Source organism: Hyperoodon ampullatus, assembly GCF_949752795.1.
Source record: "Hyperoodon ampullatus genome assembly, chromosome: 1".
Classification (NCBI taxonomy): domain Eukaryota; kingdom Metazoa; phylum Chordata; class Mammalia; order Artiodactyla; family Ziphiidae; genus Hyperoodon; species Hyperoodon ampullatus.
Window position 1 is genome coordinate 177,471,939 of NC_136914.1, and position 22,474 is coordinate 177,494,412.

Genomic DNA, 22,474 nt, shown 5'->3' on the forward strand with positions numbered 1-22,474 from the left:
AGAAACTGGGCACAATATCTGACACCAATCTCTCTCCAGGGTTAACCACAGAGATTATCTAGTTAACTATGATGGCCCCAAGCAAGGGCAGTGTGCCAGGTAGAGATGAATTTAAATGGGTGTAAGCCCTACCCCTGCAGGAGGCCCCCAGTCCCTATGGATGGGACAACGTGAACTAGAAAAATAGGGGGTGAAGGCAGAATGGGAGCCTGAGGTTGGTTCTGGAGATTTGCCTACCCTGACTACCCTCCCTCCCCACCTGCTTCTGGGCCCCAGGAAATGGCAGGGAGAGGCGGGATGCAGGTGGCTGCATGCCCAGGCAGATAGGGGCCCCTCCGTGTATGCTCCCTGGCGCTGATCTAAGCCGACTTGGCACCAGAAGGACCTGACCGGCTGCTCGGGCACCAGCAGTGGGCCCTAAAGCGGCAAATCTGGCTTTGTGCTCCCCTCCCCCCAGGCATGGGGCCCCGGAAGCCTGACCGAGGGCAGGTGGACACGTGTCTATGCTGCAGTGTGACAACTCCCCAGCACTGCAGCCCATCAAGTCTCAAGGTTTGGGGGTTCATGATGTGGGTTAATTAGCTCCCTTTCTAGGCCTCCACAGAGAATAAAATCATTCTGCATTTTTTGTTTTGCGGTACGCGGGCTTCTCACTGCCGCGGCCCCCCCACCGCGGAGCACAGGCTCCGGACGCGCAGGCCCAGCGGCCATGGCCCACGGGCCCAGGTGCTCCACAGCATGAGGGATCCTCCCGGACCGGGGCACAAACCTGTGTCTCCTGCATCGGCAGGCGGACTCTCAACCACTGTGCCACCAGGGAAGCCCCATTCTGCATTCTTTAAAAGAAACTCCTGAGCAGTAAAAATAACGCAAAAACATTCTTTATTGAGAGTATTTGCTTGAAAAAGAATGTTTTGTGAAAATGATTCACTCCTGTTCCTAATCAATAAAACTATATTTAAATATATCTGAAATCTCATAAAGCCAGTTTTGAGGTGATGTGGTCTTTGCCCGTTTAGCCTACACTTTCCAACATGCATCACCCTCTTCCGTTCACCTGTCTCAGGGGGCAGTTCAACCACCTCCCAGAGGGCCCACGAAAACCCAGAAATTGTCTCTGCCTGGTAGTAATAGTGTAACACTTACACAGCAGTGATTCTCCACCGGGGGCAATTTGACCTCCCTGGGGACACTTGACAATATCTGGAGACATTTTTAGTTGTCACCCTTGGGTGGAGGTTTATGGGAGGGGACAGAGTCCTGCTGGTATCTAGTGGGTAGAGACCAGAAATGCAGCTAAACATCCTACAATACACAGGACAGATCCTTCACAACAATGAATTATCCAAAATGTCAGTAGTGCTAAGATTGAGAAACGCTGTTTACATAGAGTTTACTAAGTGCCCATACTCTTCTAAGGGTCAATTCCTTAACCCAACACTAGAAGAGAGGGACTATTGTCATCCCCATTTTGCAGATGAGGAAACTGAGGCTCAGTGAAATGAAGTGGCTTGCCCAAGATCACACAGCTAGTAAGTGCTAAGTTAATATCAGAATCAGGTCACTTGGCTGCAGAGGCTATGCTGACACCTGACTCCACATGGCCTCCCTTTCCCGGATCCAGGCAGTGATGAAGTCCCTCAGAGCCAACCCCTTATATCCTTTGGCTCCATCTACATCACTCTGTCTCATTCGGGCCTCCATCCTCTCCTCCCCGGGCCATGCAGTGGCCCCCCTGCTTCCAGCTCCACAGCACTCTAGTTTACCTCCCTCAGTCTCCCACTGCTGACAAGAGTGACCTCAAAAACCCAGATCTGATCACGCCTCTAGCCCCTGCTTGAAACCCTTCAACAGGTCCCCGTCACCTACAAGGTAAAGCTCCAACTTGTTAGGATGGAGTCTAAGCTCTAGTAAGAAGCCCTCCCATGTTGTTGGTGGGAATGTAAATTGGTGCAGCCACTATGAGAACAGTATGGAGGGTCCTTAAGAACTAAAAATAGAACTACCATATGGTCCTGCAACCCCACTCCTGGGCATATATCTGGAGAAAACCATAATTCAAAAAGATACGTGCACCCCAATGTTCACTGCAGCACTATTTACAATAGCCAAGACATGGAAGCAACCTAAATGTCCATCGACAGATGAATGGATAAAGAAGATGTGGTATCTATACACACTGGAATACTACTCAGCCATAAAAAAAGAAAAAAAATAATGCCATTTGCAGCAACATGGATGGACCTAGAGATTATCATACTAAGTGAAGTAAGCCAGACAGAGAAAGACAAATATATGATATCGCTTATATGTGGAATCTTAAAAAAAAAGATAGAAATGAACTTATTTACAAAACAGAAATAGACCCACAGACATAGAAAATAAACTTAGGGTTATCGAAGGGGAAAGGAAGGGGTGGGATAAATTAGGAGTTTGGGATTAACATATACACACTACTATAAGTAAAATAGATAACCAACAAGGACCTACTATATAGCGTAGGAAACTATATTCAATATCTTGAAATAACCTATAACAGAAAAGAATCTGAAAAAAAATAAATATATATATATATAACTGAATCACTGTGCTGTATACCTGAAACTAACACAACATTGTAGATCAATTTTACTTCAATAAACAAACAATTAAAAAAAAAAGAATAACCACTCTCCAGGCCTTCTCCTGCTTCCCAAATTCCTTTCATGTCATTAAAAATGACATGCTGTTCCCATCCCTCTGCCTCTACTCTGCCTGCAATACCTACCCCCACCTTGCTTATCTGGCAAACATCAGTTGACCCTTCAAGAATCAATCCCAGTGTCACCTCCTCCAGGAAGCCTTCCTGGAGCACCCTAGACTTCCAAGTAGAACTGACCACTCCCTTCTTTGTGCCTTTGCCAATTACTCCCATAGCTTTTATTTTTAAAAATACATTACCATTTTTCTTTCCTTTCAATTCGGTCCCTCAAGGGCAGAGAGAAACCTTGTACTATTTTACTTACCTCTGAAGTCCAGCCAAGTAACTGAGCAGTCACTCAGCAAATATCAAATGAACCAAAGAGGAAATATCTTGTATGGCTTGAATTCTTTCAAGATGGGGTGAGGGTGAATCACTATCTGCAAAGAGAGTCTATCCCACTGGACACTGCCATTTTTAGGAAGTTCTTATATGCAGCAGCAGTCAGTTTCTGCATTGCCTTGACCCAAGGGTTTGGTCATACGCCCAGGAATACCATGGGCTGCCGCTGACCGCTAAGATAGTTCTCATTACCCTCCTTCTCATTCCCTCCCCCAGGCTGAACACCTCCAGCTTCTCTTCTCTTCCTAACAGACACTGTTTCAAGATTCCTTGTAGTCTTACAGTATGTACTTAATTACTATGCAAACCTAAATCACAATGGACTTAAGCTGGACACATTTGCAAAATATACACAGATTCCTGAGATGCTGCTTAAAATGTACTTCAAATCAAAGGTCTCAAGTTCAAGGGCCCGAGGGCCCAGGCAGGTAAGATCCATGACTGAAGTCGGCAGGAGGTGCTCAACCAGAGGCAGGAAGGGGTGTGGATGGACAGAGCCTGCCTGTCCCAACCACACACCTCTGGGATTGCTGCCACTCAGGAACGGAGGCCCGGTGTCGCCAGATCTTTGGATCTTCTGAGAAAAGCTAGAAATTTGCATTTTCATGGAAGTTTTTAGATCCCTGTAACTAATTTTTTTTTAATTGACAACAATGTGTATGCCAAAGCAACCACATTTGGGGGCCATCTCTGGCTGTCAGCAGCTTGTTTGTGGCCTTGGCTTTAAATAAAGAATTGCTCAAGTGATTCCTAAATTTAAGTTTTTGTATTTAGGGTTGAAAATGTGCACAGATACATTGAGTGGTGGACACATTAAGGGCAGAATTTAAATTTGAAATTAAGCTAGAACACTAGGGTTAAAAATAACTTCAAGGCATAAATCACTAAAGAGGGTGAGGGAAAGCAGAAAAACAGGGACCTTCCTAACCAGCGTCCAAAGGCGAGCGAGGCACAGACTCAATTACCTGTCACCAGACCCATCTCCAGCAAGGCCTGGAACAAGCTTTGGTGCTTGGCTTTCAGCTCCTTCTCCCAGAGGAGGGCTCTGCACATCGAGGGCCGCCCGTACCTGAGCTTCAAGTCCAGGTAGGAATTCCGGAGGTCGCCTACAGGAAAGGGAAGCACAGGATACCATTAGAGGGAAGCCTTGCCTCTCTAACTCCCTTCCTCTATGGGGAACTAGAAATAAGAGGTCAGACTTAGCATTACTGGATGTTGGTTTGGGTGCATCCGGGATTTGAAATTGGCTACAATGCCTCTGCCTCGAGGTCACAAATTCAAAGCCAAGTCCAAGGGAAATGTGCCAAAGTTGCTGAAGGCTGTTGAATAATTCTACAGAATGAGCAGATGGCCTCGGACTGGTCCCCAGGAGGACAATATCTAGGCCATTTTCTTGGCAGTGTGAGTCAACAAAGCACAGGGACCCCCCCAGGGAGGAAAGGCAGTAGAAGATGTTAGGAGAATCTTCCCAATGCCCCCAAACAGATCAGCATGCAAGACCGGCCTTCTGACTCTGGGTATCTCTCCTGAAATTACATCAGCTTTCAAAATCAGTTTCTTTCCTGTTTGGGACATTACTATTCCTATATATCTTCCCCTCTTCTGACTGCATCATATTTTCTGGATGATTCAGTGATGAGAGCAGCAGCTGGGAGACTAGTATAGCCTATTCTTAAATTAAATTGCAGAAGTGCTGCCTTTCTACACTTACCTATCACCATCTCTAATCACTTCCTATGACCATTTGATGTGAACCCTATCAGAATGGGGTATGTTCAACATGTATCCATTCCTCCATGGTCTGAAATGGGAAGCTCGGCTCTGGAGATGTTGAGATTATTTAGGCAGGACTGAAATACTTGATTTACTTTTGCTGATGGCAAAGGCCCCACAGGAATTTCTCTTCCAGAAAGAACATATGTGACTAACTCTAGTGCCACCATATCATGCAAGAAGATCTATAGCTAGAGAAATTTATAAGTGCTGGAACATTGGAAGACAAGACGGGATGAGTTTTATAACAGATACACACTCCGTATGAATGAAAGGATGTCTGTAAATACGGGCAGGCACGGAAGCAGTCTATTTGAAATTCATTCCTTCTGTTGAAAAGTTACCAATGTCTTCCAGAATGAGTCAATTTCAAAGATTTGAAAAATAAAACCCAGCCCCAAACAACAAAGCCATTGTTCAACATTTCTGAAGGCTAATATTCAGATATTAATGGTCCAAGACAAAAGTGCACCGACGGGGAAACATTTTTAATGATTAATTTATTTTCCAATTCATTTTTATTTTCTTAGACTGGCCTAAGATCCCATTATGGATGGGAATAATGCAATTTGGGAAGGCACACTATCATTTGCATCCATCTGGGGAGGCCATACTTGCCCCCATTGGTCAAGTCACATATGTTCTATTCCAACCCCTTCGTGAAAGAAGCCAAGCATGCTGCTACAAATGCCTGGAGCTAAAAATCGCTCTCCTGAAGTTCAATACTTACATGCTTCTTGTCTCCTGTCCCCCTGCTGTACCGTGGATGTGTACACAGATACTATTTCTTGAACCTCTGCACACCTTTCATAATATAACTTGATATGTTCAGCAAGTTGCTTCTCAAGTAGGGGATTGAAAATCTACAAGAGGGCAAGAAAACAGAATGAACAACAATTGTCATCAAACACCCATGGGTACCCATGAGGCTATGTTCAGGTGGATTTCCTTCTCCCACTGATAGCACCAGGTGGCTTGTCTGTACACAGATCATCTGCTTTGGATTCTCAAAGGAAGGGTGTTACTAGTAATTCAAGGACACGCCAGCTCTGACTGCTTCCCTCTAGCTTCTTTTTGTGGCATCTTCTCCTCTGCAGAGCTTCTTAAGTGTTAGGATTTCCCAGAGACCAGGCCTTCATCCTCTTCCCTTCCCCGCCGCTATGTGCTATCCCCAGAAAATGACATTTATCTCCGCTGAGTTCCCAAAGGACCCCAAGTCTACCAGTGCTGCACCTGCTGCCTGGAAGCCTCCTCTCCTTTTCTTCTGTTTAGAAGGCTCCTACTCAACCTCCAAGAGCCAGATCCAAGGTCATCCCTTCAGGGCAGCCTCCCTAACAGCCTACCCCCCCCCATACATGTACCGATGCAGAGGACCGCACCTCGGCACTGCCAGACACAGTGCTCACATCTTTATTAAAGCATGTACCCCATTCTTTCATGACTTATCTGTTTAAGACCCAGGCAAGGAGCTCCTCAAGATCAGAGACCTGATCTCAATTCAGTGGTTTTCAAAATACGGGTTATGACCCATTGGAGGGTTGTGAAATTATTTCAGTGGTTTGTAACCAGCAGTGATTTTGTTTTTTATAGAGCAGAACACAGAACATCAGAGTACACTGAACATAGCAAGGATCTATATCGTTAGTAAAATTCTTATTTCAGTTTTGTGTTTTATATATATATATATATATATATATGTATGCATATATTATGTGTGTATGTATGTATATGTGTATTATATATGCTTATGTACGTACTGCTCATGCTATTAAATAGAGTTCTTACTGTGGACCACCTTCAAAAAAAAGTTTGAAAGCCACCACCTTAATTCATCTTGGACACCTCAGCATCTTGCACAGAGCCTGGCACATAGTAGGTGCTTAATAAGTATTGGCTGCACACATGAATAAAAGAATTTCATTTTTTTCCTCTTATAGAGGTATCTCAACAGGGGTTCTAAGATGACCTATGGGTAACAAGGTGCCCCATTTTTCTGAATTGACTTTGCCTAGTGACTCCTGCTTTTCCCAGAACAAATCCCACAAGGTCACAGGAATGAAAGAACGTTCCTTTTTTAGGTATCCGGTGATCTCCTTACCAAGGCACAAAAAGCAACCAGGGTGAAGGTTCCCTCATGGGGCAGCCCCCCTCTAATACCCGCCAGCTCTGCTGGAGCTGGCCTGGAGACTCCGACAATTCCATTCATTTGTGGGTGGGTTTTGGACTTGAGAATTCAGTGCTGACTACAAAGCCCTCTATGATCTCCACCACTGCAGCCCACCCACCCAGTGTGAGCCAAAGGCCCACGTTTCTGGAGAGAGCAGTAAGCAGAACCAAGAGTCCTATTTGCTGGACTGTCTCCTCTCTGATACTTTAAATAATAGCATATAAAAGAAGCTTTACCAAATAGCTAAGACTCTCTCCTTTCATTAGCTTAATCACTGGATAGGCAACAGCCTGATAAAAATCGACTCTATAATTAAGCTACTAGTTATTAAAACGGAGGAAGTAAATGGTTTCCATTTTATGAGTACTAAATGAACCAAACCTTAACAAAAATCTATTATCACGTTTGCAGGGTGGAGGGGGAAGCCTCAATATTACTTATGTTTGGTGACAGAGCCGATGTGAGGTCCGGCTTAGATAAATCTTTTGTTTACACTGGACTGGTTCCACAGTCCTGACCCACATGCCCATTACCCATAAGCATTCGAAAACTCCTTGGTCCCCTGGGCTCACCTGTGCAGGGTGCAGAGCATGGAGGCGATAGTACTTCAGGGGTCCAAAAAACCCTTCAATGCCGGCCACATACCTGCTCCCTCCAATAATGAAGTACCCAGCAGTGTCATTATAATGGAAATCCTCTCGGAAGCTAGAGAAGAACAAAGGGTTAAAAGAGTTCTGGGTTTGAACAGATTTTTTTTTTAAAGACTCTTTCTCCTTGACTTAGAACTCCAAATTTCCGCAAACCCTTCACTCTAGTTCTAGAAGATGAGACCATGGTGGGGTCAGGCAGACTTGGGCTAGGATCCCAACCCTGCTATTTACCAGCTGTGTGACTTTGGACCAGTTGCTTAACCTCTCTGAGACTGAGTCTTCTTATTAGTAAAATGAGAATTCCTCTCTTACTGGATTGATAAGAGGATTAAGTAAAGAAGTACAGCATCTAGCAGCACCTGGCCCACCATAAGTACCTTTTTTTCCTTTTTATTTATTTTTTATTTGACTTTTTATTTTATATTGGAGTATAGTTGATTAACAATATTGTGTTCATTTCAGGTGTACAACAAAGTGATTCAGTTATACATATACATGTATCTATTCTTTTTCAAATTCTTCTCCCGGTTGTTACAGAATATTGAGCAGAGGTCCCTGTGTTACATAGTAGGTCCTTGTTGGTTATCCATTTTAAAGATAGCAGTGTGTACATGTCAATCCCAAACTCCCTAACTACCTTCCTACCCTTCCCCTCTGGTAATCCTAAATTCCACCATAAGTACTTAATACGTGCTGCCTTTTGATATTGGTGAAATTGTTTAGCATCATTGGAATTATTTGGAATTGCTGATCTTAATTGGAAGTATTTTGCTCTAAAAGGAAAAAAAGAAAACTTGTTGAGTAGATAGAAGGTGGATGTGGAGGAAAATAAAAACATACCCTATTAGATAAGAACTGAGGTCAAATTCAGAGTTAGGAGAAGGAGGCCACAGCAAGGTCAAAGGGCTTGGCCAAAGATAAGCGGTCAGCACAGGTGATTTGTTGGAAGTCCACTTTGTCCTGAAAGACTTAAAGGATCAGGAAGGAAAATGGAGGGAAAAAATGGGTCAGCATGAATAAAATGCACAAGTTGTTCCTGGCAGCATTATTTATATCCACCAAAGACTGAAAAAGTTTAGGTGTCTGTCAGTGAGGACTGGTACCCACATCCATCCAATGGGCCCTGGACATCTACACAGCTTAAAAAAGGACAAAGGGCTCTGTGTACTGACCTGGAATAATCTCTAAAATACATTGTTCAGTGAAAAAATAAAAATGAACGAGCAGAACAATAAATATATTTTTATCCAAGAAAGAGGAGAATGGATTTTTTTTGTATTTGCATTAAAAAAGACTCTGGAGGTATATATAAGAAACTAATAAAAGTCTTTCCACATGGCATGGAGGTTAGGGGATTGAGTGGATGGAGGCAGAGCTGGAAGCAAGACATCTAACTGTAGACCTTTTCACATTGTTTTGGTTTTTTATACCATGTGCATTTATTACCTATTTAGAAAGTAAAATAGGAATGGGTGGACAAGGTGCCATCAGAGCATATGTGAACAGCAAGGAGGGATCAAGATAGGCATCAAGTGAGAAGCCAGGCAAAGACAAAAAGAGCCAGGGAGCACAGAGGGCAGATGGCAGCAGAAGGGAAGAACACAGCATGTCAGGCAGGCCGCCAGGAGCCCGGCAGCCTCAAGAGCAATGGACCAGGGTGACACGGACGGGACAGAGCAGCCACCAGTGGTTGGGTCAGAGAAGCCAGGCAACCTGGGATCATCCCAGGAGAGAGGATGGGCTGTTAGGCAGAAACCCAACCCTGGGCAGGTGCTCCCAGCTGGAAGGAAGACAAAAAGGTGAAGAAATGGGCACTCTGACAACATCAACCGATGGTGGCAAGAGGGAACACTTAGAAATCAGCTTTCTACAAAGGCAACTAACATGGAAAAGAAATGCATTATTTCCTGCTATTTCTTTCTCTGGAATCTCAGGCTTGAAGGGCACTAAGAAGTTGATGGTCTCTTCTCTTTTTTTTTAACGTGGGACCACAAAGTTATTATCTCTGAGAGCTGTGAATTGATTAAATTTTTCAAGACCTTCGAAAGATTTGAACATTCCAACTACTCTCATGAGGTATTACCCAGCACTCAGGGGACACAATGCAATGCTTCTGCCATAGAAGCTCTCATAATAGAACTCTGCTCAATCAACTCACCAGCTCACCTCACGGCTCATCCCTACAACACGCTGGATGTTTGCCAGCTGGAGGTTCCTCTCTGGAGGCTTCTTCTCATTTTTTTTTTTAATTTGAAAAAAATGTTTTTTTATTTTTTGGCTGCACCATATGGCTTGTGGGATCTTAGTTCCTCAACCAGGGATCGAACCCGGGCCCCTTGCAGTGGCAGCACACAGTCTTAACCACTGGACCGACAGGGAATTCCCTGTCTTCTCATTTTTAAATGGAGATAAAAATAGTACCTATCTACAGGGTTGTTGGGAAAATTTATTTAATATTTAAACAAAGCATTTAGAACAGTGCCTGGCACATGGTAGGCACCATAGCAGGCACCATAGCTGTTAACTACAGTTATTATTATTGACCTAGTCCAACTTGGACTTTTGCTGCCACTTTTTTAAATTAAATTTATTTATTTATTTTTGGCTGCATTGGGTATTCGTTGCAGCATGCGGGCTTCTCATTGTGGTGGCTTCTCTTGTTGCTGAGCATGGGCTCTAGGCACGTGGGCTTCAGTAGTTGTGGCGCAAGGGCTTAGTTGCTGTGTGGCATGTGGGATCTTCCTGGACCAGGGATCGAACCTGTGTCCCCTGTATTGGCAGGCGGATTCTTAACCACTGCGCCACCAGAGAAGTCCCTGCTGCCATGCTTTGAGTTGCATGCTGACGGAAGATGTGTTTGCTCCCAAACCTGTCAATTGCCAACTGTATGGTCATTGTAACCATACAATGTAATTCAATCTTATGTGATCCAATAAAATAGGGATGGAGAAGAAAGAGATGTTCATTCTTTAAAAATTAAGTTGAATATTTTCGGTAGACTCAGTAAAGAATGGTTACTAAAAAAATTGTTGTGGAATTAGGACAGCTGGAAAAAGAAACTGAAGAAATCTAGATGGATTTTGGGCTCTGATAGTTTCACAAGTGTCTTTGTTTTCTTTTCATTTGGGAGAAACAGAAATTGGGTACTGTTTATGCAAGAAAGATCACAGGGAACTCCAATCAGTAGACCCATACTCAAAGGCAAGGCTCTAGCTAGAAAGACTGGCAAATTAATGTACATTTCCATATTTTAAATTAAAATATTTACACACTTCTTTTTATGGATCTTTGCTTTAACTGAATTCTCAACTAATCAATAAATTACTTGGTCCCTATGGTACTAGATTGCAATTTTTTACCATCATTATAATACAACTAACAGATCTCTCCAGCTCAGTCTCCCTCCACATCGGTGCCTCCACATTTTTCTCCTCTAAAATTCACAGTGGCTGCACCAAGACTGCAAGAGATTCCTTGCACTGTGCGTTGTTTGATGGTCATCAATTTTGCTGACATAAAAGCTGAGCTAGACAGTTCAAAAGCCCAAGCTGGTCCTTCCCGCAAGCCTCAGACAAGCTGGCAAACTATCTTTATTCTTATCTGGATGTGGGAGAGTGCCCCGGTTTATTACTGTGGAGGACCCAGCAGCGGGGAAGGATTGCCTGCCTCTGTCTTTAACTAGGCCTCACTCAGAATTGGGGAACAGTTTTGGCTCATGGGTTCTTTTTTTTTGGCCACAACACATGGCAGGGACATGTGGGATCTTAGTTCCCTGACCAGGAGCCAAACCCGGGCCCCCTGCAGTGGAAGCGCGGAGTCTTAACCCCTGGACCACCAGGAAAGTCCCTGCTCATGGGTTCTTTAGCAGGGGAATTTAAAGCCTCAAAATAGCTGTCCCTCCTACCCCTTAAAGTAATTCTCATCTTAAGTGTCACTTCCTCAGGGCCTGGTCTAAATTCTGGCTCCTTTGGGATCCTCTCAAGCCAACCTATTTATTTCCTTCCCTGCATTCATCACAATCTGTAATTTTAAATTTATTTGTGAATGTATTTGTTTAAGATCTGTCTTCCCCCCACTAGATTTTTTAGTTCCATGAAGGCAGGGATGGACTGTATTCTTGTTTTTCATCGTTTTATTCCCAGAGTCCAGCACGTTGTCAGGCATGTGGTAAATGTGTTGGGTGAATGAATATATACTGGATGGATGGATGGATGGATGGACAGATGAATGAATTCGACACTAGACAAGTCTGCAGTTGTTACTGCAGGCTTTCATGCGGTGCAGCAGTGAACTTCTGAGCACTTAATCACTGATCTTCGTACACCACTTTTGCGGGATAACAGCTATCATTATGTTTACTTTACAAGAACAAATAAAAAGGAGGATTAAGAGGCTTTCCTTGGAACACCTATAACCATCTACAATATTTGATGTTTAGGGCTTCCCTGGTGGCGCAGTGGTTGCGAGTCCACCTGCCGATGCAGGGGATACGGGTTCGTGCCCCAGTCCGGGAGGATCCCACATGCCGCGGAGCGGCTGGGCCCGTGAGCCATGGCTGCTGAGCCTGGGCGTCCAGAGCCTGTGCTCCGCAATGGGAGAGGCCACAACAGTGAGAGGCCCGCGTACCGCAAAAAAATAAATAAATAAAATAAAAATTGATGTTTAGTTTACTACCTGGCCCATTCTGAAATCTCTCTGGTGAATGAGATTCCTAATACCTAACCACTGGAATCCCAGGTGGGCCCAACATTAATTCTTTAGTTGTTCTATTGATGGAGGGGGTCCCAGGAGTAGGGGAAGGGCAGCTGAGACAGTGGTAAGGGGACGTCTTGGGCCTGGGGACTGCTCGTATTACCAGGTAAGGAATCATTTCAAAGCTTTCACCAGGATGTTGAATTGGTATGTACCTGAAAATCAGTCCTGAATTCTGGAATCTTACATGATCATACTGACTCCGTCTTTACTTAAAATTTTGTAATTTTGTTCATCATGGATTCTTTACATTAATCTTGATTTTTAAAAATACTGTATTAAATGTTATTTATCATGACTATCGTTATGAGCTGAATTGTGTCCCCCCCAAAATTCATATGTTTAAGTCTGAACCCCCAGTACAGCAGAATGTGACCTTATTTGGATATAGGGTCATTGCAGATATAATTAGTTAAGATGAGATCATACTGGAATGGGGTGGGCCCTTAATCCAATATGACTGGTATCCTTATAAAAAAGGGAAATTTGGACAAAGACAGACACTCACACAGGGAAAATGCCACGTGAAGTTTGGCATTATGCTGCCACAAGCCAAGGAACTATTAGAAGCTGGAGAGAAGCTTAGAACAGATCTTTCCCTAGAGCCGTCAGAGGGAGCATAGCTCTGCTGACACCTTGCTCTAGGACCTCTAGCCTCTAGAACTGCGAGGCAATACATTTCTGTTGTTTAAGTCACTCAGTTTGTGGTACTGTGTTCCAGCAGCCTTGGCAAACTAATATAATTACTAAGTTTTGTTGGTGTCTCCTTACATTTTATGTGGAAGGTGCCTCCCTTGCCTCACCTATATGCCCTGGATCTTACTGTGATTCACTCCGCTTGTGTCAGCATCTACATTTCTGGGATTTAAGAGGAAAGGAAACCCTGACATAGAAAATGAAAAAAAGCTTATGAAATTCAATCGGTTGTCAAAAGTGTCTGAGGTTGCATGTGGGTGTCAGGGGAGAAAGGGCAGGTATTATTTTAGACCGCACATCCTGAAATGCAAACCCTTAATTTCTGGGGCAGAACAGGCACTCGAAGAGATTTCTAAAGGGGCCACACATCAGCTGTTTCTCCAAAGCAAACTCTCAGGCCTTTCCTATTCTCAAACTCTTCATAGCAGATCCCATGGCCGCTGGTTATATAACAAAACACATATCTGTTGAATTCTTCCTCACTGGTCTAAATCCACCTGGTGCACTTAAGGCTTCTGCTCTGTTCTAAGGCCTCAGTCTCTATGCTTCAATATAGCTATCAAGTCACTCCCTGACTTTCTCTTTGCAGGCTAAGGAATAACACTGCTTTAGCCTTTCGCTATAACTCTAATCCTTTAATCCAGTCATGAAAATAAGAATTGTTCTATGTGCCCAGAGCCTAAAAGAAATTGTTTGACTTAAATGTAAACAGAAATGGTGGGGAAAAAAAAAAAGTAGAGTGTATGTCCCCTACTCTGCTGTCATCACCCCTCTTTGCTTTCCTTTCTTTAATAATTGGTTTCCAAGAAAATTTGGATTGTGTGGAGACTGAGTGAATGTAGCCTGTTTGGAGAGATGGTTTTTGGCTGAGCGTAGTGAAATGACTAAAGGATGAAGGAATGAACCTCCCCCCATCCTCCAGCCAAAGTCCCCAACAGTCCTGATACATTTTTTTTTTTATACTTTTTTGGTTTTGGCCGCACCGTGCAGCATGCGGGGTCTTAGTTCCCCGACCAGGAATTGACCCCGTGCCCCCTGCACTGGATGTGTGGAGTCCTAACCACTGGACTGCCAGGGAAGTTCCCTGATATATTTTTTTTTAATTATACATATGAAGCTGCTAATTTTTGTTTCTGTTCTTTACTTATTCTTAAGCATTTGAATTTACACATATACATATACATTATATATATTGATATATATATAAAATCTAGCTGTGATGAGATATCCCAAGTTCCTAAAGAAGAGCTCATGCCCCACGTTTCTGACACTATATGACCCACTCTTAAACAGGGATGTAGAAGCAAATTAAAAATATATGACAAATGAGGAAAAAGACCCAATTCTCAGTTTCTGTAACTCTTGTAGAGAATCGTTATATAAGATTGAAAAGTTATCCCAATATCAATAGTTGCATACGTTTCAAATTTACATTATAAACATAAATATGAAGGCTGTCTGCTTTTATGTTTTATACTAGGCCAAACTTACCAAACCCTCTCAATAAGCAACATTAATACTTTTATTTTTCCGAATCCTTTGTAGAAGATAATTTTCAAAGAAAACAAATTATAAAGTGTCATGAAAGGAAGAATTTACAGTGAGATCTGGAGAAAGAACTAGTTTCTCTTGCTTGGAAAAAAAAAAAGGTTGTGGGGAAAACATGGAGAGTTTTTGTACATTTAAAAAAGAAAAAAAATAGTACAAAGATTAGCTACAGGGCAGACTAGCCACAGTCCATGCTTGAAAAAACTGAATCAGACAGGGTGGGAATAACTTCAGGGTTAAGGGCTAACATATGAAGGTTCCTTAATCCTCATCCAGCAAATTTTGAATCAAAAGAAAAATCACACTTACTTAATGGTCTGATTATGGTAGTCTTTCAAATCCTGTCCAGTGCTGGTGGTTACTACTATCTATGTTGGGAGAGATACACAAGGATCAGTTATGCCTCAAGACCCCACATCATAAATACAGTCCTGGATATGAGTTATTCGTAAAATAGGCTTCATAGTCTTTCACCTGATCAGTTTCTGCAAAAAATAAAAGGAGCAGTTTACTAGCCCTGTGTATATTTTGAGACTTAAGACATTTAATTTCTCCAAATGACTTTTTTAAAAATAAATTTATTTATTTATTTTGGGCTGAATTGGGTCTTCATTGCTGAGTAGGCTTTATCTAGTCACGGCGAACAGTGGTTTCTCTTGTTGTGGAGCACGGGCTCTAGGCATGAGGGCTTCAGTAGCTGTGGCACAGGGACTCAGTAGTTGTGGCACGTGGGCTCTAGAACGCAGGCTCAGTAGTTGTGGCGCACGGGCTTAGTTGCTCTGCGGCTTGTGGGATCTTCCCGGACCAGGGCTCGAACCCGTGTCTCCAGCATTGGCAGGAGGATTCTTAACCACTGCATCACAAGGGAAGTCCTGACTTTTTTTTAAAGAAGTATTTCGGTCATTTTATTTTTATTTATTTATTAAAAAAATTTTTTTTGGCCACACTGTACGGCATGTGGAATTTTAGTTCCCGACCAGGGATCGAACCCATGCCCCCTGCAGTGGAAGCTCTGAGTCTTAACCACTGGACCGCCAGGAAAGTCCCTCCAAATGACTTAATGTGATAAAAACGTCTATAGTGCAGTTTCCCCCAGTGGGTTGTAGACACTTCCACACTACCAGCCAAAGGTTCATTTGGTGTATTCGTGCTTGAAAACTTGTTGCATAAAAAGACAAGGAAATGTGTAAGATATTACAAGGAGTTCTTGGAATTTGTCTTTGATTCCAGGAGAGCCTTGGGGGAAAAACAAGACAGGGGATGAATGTTCTTCACGCACTGTGGCTTCCCAACCTCTCTCCCTCAGCACTGAGAATTGTCGCTGTCATTTCAATGGTGACAATGTCTTCATCGCAAATGTTGTTAGCTGTCGTGTATTCTTCTCGTGTCTGGGACTACAACATAAGCCTCTGGGGTTAAGGGACTCCCTTTATTCCCTCCAGTGCTAGCGCAGAACCAGTGTTCAGAAAACACATTCTGGCTTAACTAGATTGTCAAAGATGTGGCTCCAACACCATGTCTATGAAAGAAAAGCTAACCCATAAAATCCAACCCAATTCAGCCATATAGAACATGTTGGTTCAGCGAAGAAAATGACTCAGACCAGTTGTTTCTCTAAACCAACCATTTACTTTAAGCCAATGTGTCCATTTAGTCAAAGCAATGAATATAGTAGTCTCACCACAGAGCTGGATTTTGTGTAGAAAAACAATAAGTACTATTTTGGAACCTATGTGATCAGAGAGACCAGATGGGATGGAAAGACGAAAGGGCAAATGGCAAAAGTTTACTAAAAAAAATCTACTTCTTTTTTCTTTCCACTGCATCTGGTCTTCCTAATTCTTCTCTCCTGTTTTACTTGATCATGTACTCTGCCGTTAAATTCGTCTCTTTAATTAAAGAACTACTTTGATTTACTCTTCTGCTCCGAAAGCTTCGATGATGTTGTGCTGCCTTGCAACTAGAAATTTAAATTCCATGATATTCAAGATTCGCACATTCTAGCCCTAAAGACATTTTTTTTCTATTAGCATTCTATAGGCATCGAATTTCTACTCCAAACTTGTTTAACTGCCAACCTCCAATGATGTGCTAAAGTACCCCCTCCTTGCTTCTCCATTTAAACTCTGCCCATTCGTAGGAACCTTCTTTACGAAACCTCCCCTGAGTGGTGAAGTGCTGTCTCTCTTCTGTGAATCAATACGAATCATTTGGCAATTAAGCTCGCCTTATGACACCCCTTCACCTGCTTAATGTGACTTCTATAAATAGTCTGTAAGCTCCTTGAGCATAGTGCCTTGCATACAGCTGGTGCAAAATAAGATCTGTTATTTGCTCTCATGATTTGATACCCAAGTGACACATGGTACTGAGCTGACCTTAAGAGAAAGCAGCAACCAAGCTATGCCACCATAATCCTCATGCAAATGAGAAGCTAAAACATGGACCACAGCAATGTCACCTAACAGAATTAAGGAAACAAACATACAAAAACTGCCAGCTAACATCTTACAGACTCTTCTCAGGAAAGCTACAAGGACTGACTTGATTTCTTTTCTCTTCAGAAAAAGGAAATGTGATAGACCTAACCGCCAAGGGAAGTCTGTGTATTATCTAATACACAAGACAAGCAAAATGTCTTTTCCAGTTTTATTATCGGAAAGTTACAAATCAATAAGAAAAGCTGATGAGAAAATAAAGTAACCAGAAAGGAGTAGCATACTGACATCGTATATTTGAAGAAATGGAATTATCTTCAATTATAGCAATGTCACTATGTCACTAATTAACAATGATCACAGAACATGTGTCATACCAGAGAGTTTTTTTATCATACACAATGCATTAGTGGCTGCAGGAATCTTCCTCCAAGATTTACCGTCAGAAGGCAAGCTGACAAACATCCACACTGCTGGTGCCATAATCCATAAAATCTGTGTTATGAAAGCTTGAAACTATTATGTGCAGTGTTTTATAGTACAAAGTAGTTAAAGAACCTCCATCTCACCAGAATTATCACTTAGGTTTGTTGGTTATTTGTCGGTTTAATGCCAAGCATAAGCAATTGTTTTAACTGCCCAAAATAGTCAAACCATTTCTTGGCTGAACTAACAAATAAATTTCCTGTAAAAAAGTTGTAGATTTGATAACACTATATAAATATGGCCAAGGCTGTCTTAACATTTATCTCCCCAAAGCCTATCTCGCTAGGAGAAAAGGCTTCAATTGCTCAGATAATTGTGGTTATGTAGCTGGCTATATTATTTACTCATTCACAATAGAGTTGAAAGAAGCACTTTAAAAGTTAATTAAATGGGATAGAATTCTTATGATTTAAATTTCCAACTATAAAAATTTGATTAAAAAAGTGTTATGGTTGTAAAAGTTTATCAGATACCACAAATTTGTTTTTGCAGATTTCCTAGCTCCCTGACTTTACAGCAATGTTTAAAGCTAAGTGATGATGCTGATATGAATCACGGTGGAGCGAGCTTTCAGTACCTGGCCACCATTAAAAGAGATATCCAGGCGAAACCACTCTTTCAAGGGTATGGTGAATTTCGTTTTTACAGCAAGGTCTTCTCCTTTGACAAGATGCATTTGAATATGCAAGTGGCCTAAAAGGAAAATGCAAGCTTGTGAAAATGACAGAAAATCCTTAGGAGTGAATGAAGTGGCTATATCTTTTCGGCGACTGTCCTAAACAGCTATAAGACTAGATCACCTTCCTTCTTCCTTTAAATAAAAGCAAAGCAAAGCAAAACAAACAAAACACATATGTGCATTCATCTGTATATGTTTGTTTTAAGCTTCCAGAAAAAAAGTTTAACTTGAATCCCATATTTGGAAACCATCATTCTCATTGAATTGCCACGTTAACAACATTCCTTATTCTAGACAGACGTATCTGCCAGTAGACAGAGCATAAGAAAACTACACTATCGTTCTAAAGGTTCTGTTTCATACTCACCCTCTTCAGTAAGAAATACAGAAGGCGTGCCGTACATCTCATTAGAATCAACAAAATACAGAATCCCACAGAGATTGGCCTTGCAATAATGCAGTAAATAAAGCCACAGTGAAACAGTAAACCTATAAGAGTGAGGAGAAAAAAACTTCTGCAGATTGATATCATCCAAGAGCAGGTAATTACAGTTAACAATGACGGAGTGAATTGCTTTCTTTCCAATGAAGGGATGAATTTGCCTTCGTGTTTATCATGGGAGATCAGCTTGCAAAGCTTGATTTTTGAGACAAAGGAGGTAGTTATAGTAACTGCAAAAGACGGGGGTTAACTAAGCGTCGCTGTACAAAACTAGCAGACATTGTACCTTGCACCAAAAACTCTTCCTGTGCCTTTTCTGAGCTTCACACAGGCCCACCATTTGAATCCTTGATTAAGGCTTATAAAGCCAGACACAGAATAAAAATCTGGATTTTAATAAGAGGTGACTTGATAAGAAGCTGTTCTAATTTCAATGACTTAAAAAAAAAAACATAATTAGGGCTTTTTGAGCAATTTTGTTTCTTTCAAAGATAAAAGCCCTAAGGCAGAAAAAATGCCATAATTTGCAAATGGCATCACTATATGCTAATCAGGACACACAGATACAATTTTAATGCCCATATTAGGTTATTCAGTATCACAGTTCTGGCTGACCAATGTGGAACAACTACTCTAATTGTTCCATTTCTGGGCTAGGGTTATTTTAGTTGAAAAAATATTATCCATCTGTGATTTGTGGAGTGAGGATAAAATAACAATGGTCAACTTAACTAGGACACATTTAGCCAAGCTATGTGATCCACCAATCATTCAGCAAATATTTGCTGTTAGAACATTTGCTTGATGCCACACATTGGGCTAGTGACCAGTAGTTCAAAGATAAGCTGGGAGTCATGCATTTTGCATGTGAAACATGAATCAAGGTCAAAACCTGTACAGAGAATGTTCTCCATTACCCCCAGTAACCAATTCACAGTTTGGGTTAAAGTGGCAGCGGCCCCAGGTTCTTTGGAGACTCAACCCAACAAGACCTTTAGAATATTCTGGGCTTTATAAACTGGCCTTCAAATCGGTGGTAAGATATGCAAACAGATGGTACCACACAGCTCCCTCCTGACCCACCCAGCTGAGCAAGCTCATGAAGATTAGTTATTACAAGGAAGCTTAGCAAGAACATACGCTTAGTAAAGTGACTCAAGATCTTTCTACAGCCAGCAGCATGGGAAGAATTAAATCACTCTGCTAAATCCATCCAGTCTGAGGTAAACCACGAACAATTTTCAGCATCTTCAATTCAGCAGAAGGAAAAAAATATATCTGGGTTTTGCTGAAATCAGTGGAGGAGATCAGAAGTTGTGAGATTTCAAGCAGCTCATCCAATCTTCCAAGACAGAAAAGGCAAAGTGAAGGCTGCAATCTGGCAGGACTGTGGCTGGCTGCACCTGACACCTTGCAAAGCCTCAGGCTCCAACACCTGACTCACCTACTTGGGTCATTCCCAGGACCAACATACAAGGTCAAGCGAGGATTGATTGCTAAATGCAAGAATAATTTCAGAATTCTTTGAGGTTCTCAGGTCCACAAATTCTACCTAAGCTATGTAGATCTCACCATTTTTCCAAAGCATATTACAAAGGTAGGTCTACCTAACTGGCTCCACTAGCCTGCTCTGGTCCTCAGATAAAAAGAGCACTACCGCCCCACCGGCCCCCATCACCGGCCTCTTCTTACACTGGGTAATCTATCCGCTGGCGTCGGGTGGCCTCTAGCTCTCGATTCCGAAATCTCAGGAACTTCTTCACAATGCCTGTGTTTTCTCCACTGGAGGCAAAGAGAAAGCCCAGGAGGGTGACCACATCTGTAAACAGCAAGATGGCTGCCTTTTAATTATTTCCAGAAAAACACTGCTTCCAACATCACATTCTTCCTGGAACCCACTGCCTAGCTCCCATCAAACATTTAAATGAAGAGTCTGAAAATATTAGCAAACATTTATTGCACACTGAATATATGCCAGCCAGCTGAGAAGCACTTTACAGAGCTATCTCAATTTGTGTTCATAGCAACGCTATAAAGGAGATTCTTTCTTAGTCCCATTCTACAGATGAAAAGCCCGAGGTATAGAGAGGTAAAATAACTTGCCTAAGGTAACAGACCTAATAAGTAGTAGAGCGAAATTTCAAGTTTCCAGCTCAGGGTCTATGTGCTTAACCATTTTACATCCTGCCCTTCTAATGCTAAGAAAAGCATTTTGAATTTATGTAATAATAATAACAGTTAACACTTCAGTAGCACTCACTATGGTCCACACTACTGTATAAAAATATATGTATATATATTTATATATAAATTCATTTAATCCTCATTATTATCCCCCGTCTATAGATGAGGAAATAGATGCACAGCTGCTAAAATACTAACATTTATTTAACACTTAGAATATGCCAGGCAACATGCTAAGCACATTTCAGGAATAATCTTGCTTAATTTCACAATTTATGAGATAGATTCTATTATTGTCCCCCTTTAAACTGAGCCTTAGAGAAGGTTGAATAATAAGAGGTGGAGCTCGGATTCAAACTCGAGCAGTCTGGTTTCAGAATCTATGCACTTAAAATTACACAGTTTTTTTTTTTCCGTCCGTGCAGACTTTCCACATAACCTCAACATGTTACCCTATGCAAATATTACTAACCATACTCCTTAAAACTAGGGAGGCTTCCACTTTATTTTGCAAATGTGTGAGAATTCTGTGGTTCTAGAAAAGAGGAGCATCCGTAACAAATCTGAAAGGGAAAACTGAGTTATTTCATCTATATTTAATGCCTACAAGGCTAATATGGATTTTTTTATTTCCAATACCCCACCCCCCTTCAAAGAAAAAAATTCACCAATACAACCTAGAAATAAAGATCACCTTTTTCTTTCTTAAAATGTTCCTTGGTTTAAATACCCATAATTAAATGGTGGAAATAATCTATTTTCCTGGGCTTCCTAGAGTTGACTTCTGCGCAAGTTACCGAATGCCAATATTGGAAGAAATTACAGGAGCCTCAGCCTGGGATATTGGACACCCCAGCTCTCATTCCTCAATGGGGAAAAATGTTTTATTATATAAAGAGGTACCTCTGGTTCATTACAACTTGGAAATCATAAGAGCAATGTTTTCAAAGTCTCAGAGGTGCATTTGGAAATCCAAAAGGGTGGAGTTATCAATTCCAACAAAAATACTTCAAACCTTATTTCTTTGCAATTTGAGCTCAATTTGCGCACACTGGACTTGCTGGTTAGTTACGGGAGTGGAGAGAGGGGATCAGAAATGGAAATACTACAAGGGTGTCTTCAGAATCCAAGGAAAAAATTCACCAAGAGGTTGATATCAGCCAACCTTGGTTGGCTTCCACCATGTCGAGTGGAACGTAAGAGACCAGACGGTCATGTTAGCCCCCTGGGAAGCCTTCTGCTAGTGATTGCTGTTGAGTTATCTAGTGTATAGTAGAAACATTTATCAAAATGAACAGGATTTGATTCTGCCCAACCTGACTCCAGTAAAAGGAGGCTTCATAAGGAGTTTTCCAAAGTGAAGGGAGTTAAAAGTGAATGTTAATGAGCCATTCCTTTATCCAGTGATCAAAGAAAAGCTAGCTGAATAGGAGAACTTGCAGCAAAAGACTGTGGAGGGAAAATCTAAGACACAAAGATCTAAAATAATTTTTATAAACACATATCTTTTGTATCCAACCAAACCAAAGTGATGGTGGTTCTCTTGTAAAATCAGTAGCTTTAATAGTTCTTTGATT

The 22,474-nt window shown here is 41.8% G+C and overlaps 1 protein-coding gene across 2 annotated transcripts in view; it reads right to left on the minus strand.

The window, feature by feature from the left end:
• SEL1L3 (SEL1L family member 3) overlaps positions 1-22,474 on the minus strand; it is a gene marked incomplete at both ends in the record, with an annotated part of 101,007 nt that overhangs the window by 56,323 nt on the left and 22,210 nt on the right. For both annotated transcript variants that reach the window (XM_079701660.1, XM_079701659.1), the window contains 7 exons: positions 4,048-4,188; positions 5,586-5,718; positions 7,595-7,727; positions 14,978-15,036; positions 18,170-18,285; positions 18,639-18,760; positions 20,406-20,532. In XM_079701660.1, the coding sequence (XP_079557786.1) occupies positions 4,048-4,188; positions 5,586-5,718; positions 7,595-7,727; positions 14,978-15,036; positions 18,170-18,285; positions 18,639-18,760; positions 20,406-20,532 (831 nt within the window). The remainder of the gene's footprint in view (positions 1-4,047; positions 4,189-5,585; positions 5,719-7,594; positions 7,728-14,977; positions 15,037-18,169; positions 18,286-18,638; positions 18,761-20,405; positions 20,533-22,474) is intronic.